Here is a 9620-nt window from a genome sequence, read left to right as displayed (position 1 = left end):
CGTGAAAAACACCGGTAATCGTGCACACCGGTATACAGGAGGATGAGCCGTCCAGTGAAACATCCGTGAAAACATCATGACATTACGTTACTGAACCGCTACTGTGACAAACACTAAACATTAAATAAAGATAATAGATGATATTGCAGCCTTCGTGGCATCAACTTAAGATCTTAAAAATAAGAACTTGAAAATTTAAAATTTAAAAATTGACGGCTCCTCTAGCTCCCGGGCGGCTCAACCCATAGACATCATATAGGTAGACGCCTCCTTCACTGCTTCCAGCCCGTTGCCTCGACCAAACGCGCGCCGCCATATTGGTACGGGAGCTCTCTGAAGCCAGAGGTCTGTCAGACGTGTCAAACAAGCGCAAGTTGCCAGGAGCTGCGGTTTATCTGGATAAAAATCACGATAACCTTTTACATTTCGCAACCAATTTCATGGAGTATTCAAGGGTTTATGCTCTACGTGAAGTGTGTGAAAAAGATTTGCCTCTACGTTACTTTGAATCTCGCTAGTTAAATCGCCAGTCATACATGTGCATGGGTCTATGATAAACGCTCACTTTTCTTGCACAGCCCGTGCACTTTGAAAATACTGAGAAGATCTATAAACTATCGAAATAGTGCTTCTTTAGTTACTACGTATTGACCATCATTAAGAGAAAGAGCATACATCAAATAGTGAGAAACTGGCAGTCAGTGTGTTTTTTCATAACATTTTCACATCTATGCAGTGCAATTGACACAATATATAATTTCACACAATATATGATATAATATAATAATTGAATCTAGTTGAATCTAGCTAGTGTAAATACTCACAAGGTAGTTAGGTGAAGGTTCAGTGACTTGTAATGATTGTAAAGAACAGTCAATTACAAGGCTCGCTTCAGCCTTCCTTGAGGCTTGTGTAGTCCTGGCTGCCACTTTCTAAAACAGAAGAACAAAATACTTGAACAGGTGTATCTCATTCTCAATCATTCCAAATGAACACACACACACACACACACACACACACACACACACACACACACACACACACACACACACACACACACACACACACACACACACACACACACACACACACACAATAAAACCATTTTCAGCAAGCTTAGTGATGCACTTACTCTTTTGAGATGTGTTGGGAAACTGAACACAGATGGTTTAGTTCCATCCCTGAGCCTGACATTTTGGCCTGTCCGGTCAAAATCCTCCGGCTGAAAGTGCTGGCTACAGAGCATTGACCTCTCATTGGCAGAAAAGTCTTCCCTTTTCACAGCCACTTCCCACTGTCTCCTCAACTGCTTCTCTTTGGGAAACCTTAAAATTGCGAAAAGTTAGCTAGCCAGTCAGTCAGATTCATAATACAGATGTATCTTTAAAAAAAAAAAACATTTAAATAGAAATAACGTTTAAAACGTCAATTTCGGCCGGCGACTGACTGCAGGTGCATCTCACAGGTGCATGTAGAGTATCGTGACATTTTTTCCGTAGTTTCATTCATTACGTGACACCTTCATATATTGTAGAACCATTACATATACAGTGGCATGTTTTGAGCCTTTTTTTGTTTTAATCTAGTCTCTTTTTTAAATACATCACAGAGAGAAATTAAGGCCAGTCGCTCAGCCGAAACGCAGCTTTCCGTCGCGACCATAAATGCTATATAATTACATTATACATACATTGTAATTACTCACAAGCAAGTAGTGGTAGATTATATATATATATATATACTGTATATCCTATATTTCTTGACAATATTATCTCCTGTTGACGAACGATAGAATAAGGCTTTGCTCACCATGTCCGTTTCACGTTAGACTAGCTATAGTCTGATTCTGGTGGCAACTTAGCTGTCTCAACAGCTCTTAGCTCTCAACATAACACATGATCTACGTGACATGACTGAATTTTACAATTACAAATAGAAACAATTGTTTAGTCTTACTTGTGAAAGGTAATTCCTTGCGATCTTGTTTGAATCGTCCTGACGGTGGTGCACCCCCAAGCGGCGCATGAAGTAGGCATCTTCACTCCGAAGACGAAATAACTCCCGTACCAAGATGGCGCCGACATTTTATGCCGCCCAAGGCCGAAGGAGGCGTCTACCTATATGATGTCTATGCTCAGCGCCCTCGGAGCAGGTGAGGACGCTCATGAGGACCTGCCCGTTCTCGTTACCCACGTTGGTAACCCAGGCAGCCGTGTCGGAGGCGGTACCGGCGAGCTTCTTCGTCATCTGGACAGAGAGAGAATAGAAATGTTAACGTGGAGCATAAACACACAGATGTGGTGTCACAGCAGCTGAAAGAAAATATGAAATTGTGACAAACTCTACTCGTCTTCTTGGTGGAATCCATCTTCAAGATGGATCCGAAGGTGGACGTGATCCTGGCCTTGTGCTCATCCAGCCGCGTCAGGACGTCGTAGCTGTAGACCGTCAGCAGCCAGATGGGTGATGGCAGGGGGGGCATCTGGGGTGGAGGTGTAAACTGCCCCCCCACTGAGCACAAGGCCAGGAACTGCTCACACACGCTGAGGTAATGGATTGCTCTCCGCATCCAGGCATCTGAGTGCTGCTCCCGCAGGGTGTTGTACAGCCGATTCGCACTGTTGCCCAGAGTGCGAGACCTCAGCTGAACAACCACCCTCATGTCACAGGACAGCCTGCAGAGCCACAACACAAACATGATGGACAGCTGGTCACCGCAGAAATACATCAAACAGGAAGTTCAACACAAACAAAAGAGAAATAGATATTCAATGTCTTACTTATACGCAAGTACAGCTGGGAATTGGCAGCTGTAGGTGGGGGCAGCTGCCTAATGATGCCCTGTGACCATCCTCCAACCTTCTTCTTACACCGGCGGCAGTCCAGGTACTCGGTGGCCATGAGGTACCAGCTGTCGATGTCCAGGACCCTCCGGATGATCCTGTAGAGCCCAGCCTTTGTCATGGACCCAGTGCACAAAGGCTGGGGGCATGTCAGCTGCAGATGCCAAATCCGCTGTGGCATCCAGAGGAACAGCCGACATGCGAAGAAGGGGTCGGGGGACGCGGGAGGCTGGTTGTAGACCGGCCGGGCTTGTGGGGGCGACCACCAGAGATTCAGCTCGCTGATGAGTCGAGACCTCCCACTGCTGTCCCTGGTAAACAGCACCCGACCACCCACTGCTCCACAGTGAGAGCTGCCCTCCAGGACAGAGGCAGCTGCTGTGAGACAACAACAGAAACATAGAGGACACTTTGATACCCGAGGACAGCACGTTATGAGCGAGGGCAGCAGGGACACCTCAAGTGTTTGACAGACAGCCTTACCTCAGCACTGCTGGCAGGAGGAGGGGGAGGGAGGAAGGCTGGACCGGGCACCTCCTTCTGTTCCTCCACGGAGACGACCCGACAGGCTGCAGGCGGCGGTGTCCGGGTGGAGGCTGCAGGCGGCGGTGTCCGGGTGGAGGCTGCAGGCGGCGGTGAGGGAGCTGGTGACTCTGCAGGCTGAACCCTGACGAGGAGATGCTGGAAGTTGCTCCGTGTTGTCTTGGTCCTGTGAGGCTTCCAGCAGCTCCTCGTCTGTGCTCGTCCAGCACAGCAGAGACACCAGCTCCCTGAGGAGGTGGAGGAGGTGGCAGGAGCGAGAGAGGGGCCTGTACATCTGAGGCTTCAAGAGAAATTAAAAGTGTCATTAAGAGGAACAAATGAGATTGTTGTGTTAATATTGAGTGAGATGCACACATTCAGCCAAGCTGCGTATTAAACTAGATGAGAACAGAAGGAGGTTCTGAAGAGAGAAGGTGAGGATGAGACACAATGATGAAGCCAACAGACATGCTGAGTGAGTGATGCAGGCAGCAGAGTGAGGTGAAATGTTAGATACAGATGCACCGATTAGTAATGTTCTGAGATGAGCACCAAGCAGACATCAGACAGTTCTTCATTCAACCCAAACTTACCAGTGGTCTCCTCTCCTCCTCCAATTAAAGGTCTTGCCCTGGTATCGACCGAACTGGATCTTCCACCGGCTCAGGACGAGGGTGGCGTTGGAGGTGTCGCCACCCTCGGAGCTGACGTGGGCCCAGGCCTCTGCGTCCACCTCCTCAGGCTTCTTGGCCCTGGAGAGAGCCTGGCCCCCAGCTACCTGCTGAGGGCCAAGGGCCTCTGGAGAGGCCTTCAACAGGACGGTCCCATTAGGGGCCCTCCTGAATGTAGGGTGTTCCATCTAAACATAAAGATGAACGTCAGCAGAATACTGCAGTAAATACTTTATGATCATAAGAGAGAATAAGAAATGATAATAAAGAAATGATATGTGACACTTACATTCATAGTTTCCAAAGTTAGATCTATAATATCACAGAGAGAACACAGTTACATTACAGTATGTTCTCTATATATACTTTATATTTTCCTAATATTTATTATTTACTTCTCTAAATCAACAACTCTTCACATACATCACATTGAAGCACAACACTTGTAAACTCACTGATTAGCTCTACATTAATAACAGTGACAGTTATATACATACATATATATATATGTGTATACATATGTATATATATTGTATGTATATATATATATATATATATATATATATATATATACACACAGACGGCGGTGCGTTAGTGATGTTTGCAGACAGCTGAACTAAACGGTTTAAACAGCACCAACAGCTGCTTAACTCAAAGCAGAGATAAACACAGTGACGTCATAACTTTAGATAATTAAATTAAAGTTTGACAGAGTAACAACTATAAAGCTCCGGCTGTATCGTACTTATGATGTTATACGTGTCAATTCGAGGTCATACTGAGCGCTCCTAGCGAGGATCCAAGATGGCGGCTCCGGATTTAGAATTTGGAACAAATCGAGGCATCTGATTGGACGCCAAAAGCAGTGATACTCTGATTGGCTCACAGAATTTGGAATAATTGGAACCGAGAAGAAGGGGCTCTACAAATGGTTTTCTTTTTCCGTGTTTTTTTTGCAATAAACCGACGATAACATTTTTGTAAACACTCTGCAATCATGTTTTACCAATAAATACATTTTAAATGCTTACTTACTTACTTACTTTCCACAAATTGAATTAAGAGACAGACTGCATGCACATGCACGACTCCCTGTAGAGAACATGGTCATTTCAATTTATATTATTTATAGAATGCTGCAAATGGTCTGTTCTACAGTGACTCATCTAATCCTTGGCATATGATAATTGCAGTTCTTCATCGGTGATGCTCTGAATGAGCTGAGCTGAAGAAAATGTGTGAGGTACTCTTTCAATACTAAATCATTTACTCTACAGTAAAACACAATGTACATGTTAAATTCAATCTTTTACCATGATGGGGATAATCTGACAACACTACTCTATTTACTTTCTGAGAGATTTAATGCTTTACAAATGTTTACACGGTCACACTATTACACAATACAAGAAAGTCACATTTACTATGATTAAATTACATAAATAAAAGACACTGGTTCTTTGTATTTGTGTGTTTTGTGAAATACATCACTGTACAATCTTCTACAAACCTTAACCACTTTAAAAATATGTACATTACAATACAAGTCTCAGCCTATCAGGGACAAGGGTGTGGCTCCACACCTATTCAATAATGAACAGAGGTGGGAGTGGGCCTTCATAAATACTTCCCCAAGACTGCAGATCTCTTGTGCTTTGGACCACACAGGAACCCACATCCCTGGAACACACATCTTTTGCAGAACTTTCCTTCCATAAAGTCCAACTCTACCTGGTAAGTTTCTTCTCTTGATAACTATCTGGCTTTAAACGTACAACTTACAGACAGTTAAACTTACTGTGAGTTCAACTGCTCTGTACTTGCATTTCGTAACATTGCATATACCTCTAACACATAGTTGTCATTTAATGAAGCTTTCTGTGATTGCTCTATTTCATTACAGTATTCCTGCTCAGATGCAGCAGTGTCAAGACAAGACCTGTACACCATATGCTTAAAAACATGTAGTGAGACCACCACCCATCTGGTCAAGCAGGACCAATTAATGAAACAATTAGAAATGGAGAACAGGTTCCTGGTAAAAAAACTAATAAAAATGAAAAAACAGAACCCAAAACTACAACAGCAACTGGACACACAGGACACAAACCTATGGCAGGCATGGTCTCCAGATGGTAAATATTATCCCACCTGCTGTTTCTTATACTTCATTACACAAAAAACAACCTTCCTGTTCTATTCACTTGAAACTAAGCCTGCACAAAATAAATACATTCTACAATCTGCTTACTTGTGGTTCTCAGACATCACAGATGAAGAACTACTGGCAACACCAACAGACGACATAGAACCTGCTGCAGCAGAACTACCGCTGACAGAAGATTCAGAATCTTCCATGACCAGCACGCCCACACACTTTTGTACCTGAAATATTTCTTGTATATATTTATAGTGTTATTACCTTCTTTTGAACAATGTTTGATCTTTTACTGTGTACTTGTTTATTATACACACTTAACAAATAAACGTTTTAACACATCTTTCCAACTTTGATTGCGTTATTACTTTTCTCATTCATATTATCATACTTTCAGAAATATTCATCATGTTGTCAATATTTTGCCCATTCAAAATGAATAAACAGGCAGTAACCGCAAGGCTGTGTAATGGGTTAAAAGATGATAGATCATAGTGTGATTAAAAATGGTTAAAAATGTAAATAGATTTGATGCATCGTTAAAAGATAAAGTTATAGTAGGATTGATAAGATAAAAATAGACACCCCTTTATTTTTTTGTTTTTATGGTAGATTAAATATATCGTTTTACAATGTTAGCTTTCTCAAACAATAATTCATTAGACCAGTAGGGGGCGCACGATGCTCAGGAGGTCATTAATACCACAGGGACACAGCGGTCAAGGCTAATGAAAGCGATTCATCGTGTCTCTTGTTTCTCAAACAACAGGCGGGTTAAAACTCCAAAATGCACAAACACAACAGACCTTAAAGGGTCAACATGTTAGTTATGTCACCAGTGTAATAGTTCCAGTCTGAGTAATAGTGACAGCTGTTTTGTTAATGTGTGTGTGATCGAGACCATGAAGCTACATGCTAATGTGTTAGCCTATGTATCTAGCGAGTTCTTATGAACCGCTATGCTAACATTGAGTTATGATGCCGCAAGTTTCACGTTGGCACGGTTAAGCCGCTTATAGACAGTTTACATCAGTCCGGGTTTCTGATATGTATTTAGGGATTTAGTATAGATCGGTCATTTGGCCATACGGTGAGAGATATGATAATGACACGTGGTGGGTGAAGACAGTGGAAGGGTGTAGCTCGTACCGTGTCTCTACCGCTAAAATGAGAATGTGTCATGGTGTCTACACGCACACTCATTAAAGGAGTATTCTGTAAGAAAGAGCTGGAAATATAATTTAAATTGCATTGTGTTAAATTGAGTTTTTGCCCTTTGATTATTATTTTATGTAAAGAAATTTCAAACAATAATACAGAGTAGCTATAGACATTTATTTTTGATATGTTTATACTGACTATAATAGATATGTATGTTTTAGTTTGCAATAGTGTCAAAGATATTGATTGTTTGATTTCATGTTGTCATAGAGTTACATATCTCTGAAGTCAATATTCAAAGTCAGTCGTCACTTGTCAAGTCAATGTTATAAGATTTCTGAAGGATTTCAATGTTTTTGTGTGCATAATTATAATAAATAATATAATAAATCCTGCGGTCAAGGCTAATGAAAGCGATTCATCGTGTCTCTTGTTTCTCAAACAACAGGGATTTATCCTCACTGACTCTCCTGCTACCACGAAGCCAGAGGGGCAACACCAACACAGGTAATGTCACTGCCTTTGAAGTCTTCTATGACATCACAGATGACATCATTGAGCGCACTAAAAGAGTTTATCAATAGAAGTGAATTATCTCACTTTGAGCAGACGGATAGACAGCTCTGAAGCTGGAAGCTGAACCGGTTGGAGCTTCTGCTCCAGGCTGATGGAGGTGGATAGTGGACCGCCTGGACGGGAGCTCACCGGCTTTCATCCCAGCAACAGAGCTTGTCGAACAAGGTCCCCTTAGAGGCCGTTCGGATGTTGTATTAGGCTCACTAGGTCTAGTCCACTGTCATGAACTACTATGACAACAACGCTTTCTTTGCCCTCCGTGAACGCGCTCAGGCCGGCTCAGGCTCGTACACAGAGGGGAGAGAACGCGCAGGCTTGTGATTGGTTCTTTAGATTCGGTACAATGTCTCCGATTGGTAAGCATTTTAACAGGTTTATAGCCGATACAGAATTCGTTTTTGTTTCGCTTCTTTTTCATTGCCCATAAGTTATTTATTGCTGTCAGGATGTAAAAACCAATTTCAACAACATATTAAAAAGTGCATATCACTGGAAACCGTACAGTATGCCTTTAAAGGGTCAACATGTTAGTTATGTCACCAGTGTAATAGTTCCAGTCTGAGTAATAGTGACAGCTGTTTTGTTAATGTGTGTGTGATCGAGACCATGAAGCTACATGCTAATGTGTTAGCCTATGTATCTAGCGAGTTCTTATGAACCGCTATGCTAACATTGAGTTATGATGCCGCGAGTTTCACGTTGGCACGGTTAAGCCGCTTATAGACAGTTTACATAAGTCCGGGTTTCTGATATGTATTTAGGGATTTAGTATAGATCGGTCATTTGGCCATACGGTGAGAGATATGATAATGACACGTGGTGGGTGAAGACAGTGGAAGGGTGTAGCTCGTACCGTGTCTCTACCGCTAAACTGAGAATGTGTCATGGTGTCTACACGCACACTCATTAAAGGAGTATTCTGTAAGAAAGAGCTGGAAATATCATTTAAATTGCATTGTGTTAAATTGAGTTTTTGCCCTTTGATTATTATTTTATGTAAAGAAATTTCAAACAATAATACAGAGTAGCTATAGACATTTATTTTTGATATAATGTTTATACTGACTATAATAGATATGTATGTTTTAGTTTGCAATAGTGTCAAAGATATTGATTGTTTGATTTCATGTTGTCATAGAGTTACATATCTCTGAAGTCAATATTCAAAGTCAGTCGTCACTTGTCAAGTCAATGTTATAAGATTTCTGAAGGATTTCAATGTTTTTGTGTGCATAATTATAATAAATAATATAATAAATCCTGCGGTCAAGGCTAATGAAAGCGATTCATCGTGTCTCTTGTTTCTCAAACAACAGGGATTTATCCTCACTGACTCTCCTGCTACCACGAAGCCAGAGGGGCAACACCAACACAGGTAATGTCACTGCCTTTGAAGTCTTCTATGACATCACAGATGACATCATTGAGCGCACTAAAAGAGTTTATAAATAGAAGTGAATTATCTCATTTTGAGCAGACGGATAGACAGCTCTGAAGCTGGAAGCTGAACCGGTTGGAGCTTCTGCTCCAGGCTGATGGAGGTGGATAGCGGACCGCCTGGACGGGAGCTCACCGGCTTTCATCCCAGCAACAGAGCCACCGCGGTTAGTTAGTTAGTTAGTTAGTTAGATAGGTAGTTAGATTAGTTTAGAAAAAAAAACATATAATTCAAAGATTTTTGTCGAACAA

The 9620-nt window shown here is 42.1% G+C and overlaps 1 protein-coding gene across 1 annotated transcript; it reads right to left on the bottom strand.

The window, feature by feature from the left end:
• Window positions 1-724: 724 nt before the first annotated feature.
• On the bottom strand, window positions 725-2103 carry LOC129115119 (THAP domain-containing protein 2-like). The gene is made up of 3 exons (XM_054626833.1): window positions 1957-2103; window positions 1133-1325; window positions 725-932 (listed from the first exon to the last, which is right to left on the bottom strand). Exons 1-3 carry the CDS (start codon window positions 2082-2084, stop codon window positions 804-806), a joined length of 450 nt encoding a protein of 149 aa, XP_054482808.1. The 5' UTR covers window positions 2085-2103; the 3' UTR covers window positions 725-803.
• Window positions 2104-9620: the final 7517 nt, after the last annotated feature.

Source organism: Anoplopoma fimbria, unplaced genomic scaffold (genome assembly GCF_027596085.1).
Source record: "Anoplopoma fimbria isolate UVic2021 breed Golden Eagle Sablefish unplaced genomic scaffold, Afim_UVic_2022 Un_contig_7008_pilon_pilon, whole genome shotgun sequence".
Taxonomy (NCBI): domain Eukaryota; kingdom Metazoa; phylum Chordata; class Actinopteri; order Perciformes; family Anoplopomatidae; genus Anoplopoma; species Anoplopoma fimbria.
This window is presented reverse-complemented; position numbering and strand designations above follow the sequence as displayed.

What these genes read in the sequence shown, in the direction of transcription:
- LOC129115119 (XM_054626833.1), bottom strand. Translation starts at nt 2,084, where the DNA reads ATGTCGGCGCCATCTTGGTACGGGAGTTATTTCGTCTTCGGAGTGAAG. An exon ending in CAAGGAATTACCTTTCACAA is followed by an intron (nt 1,326 to 1,956) that starts GTAAGACTAAAC and finishes CGCAATTTTAAG; the next exon opens with GTTTCCCAAAGAGAAGCAGT. An exon ending in TCCCAACACATCTCAAAAGA is followed by an intron (nt 933 to 1,132) that starts GTAAGTGCATCA and finishes CTTCTGTTTTAG; the next exon opens with AAAGTGGCAGCCAGGACTAC.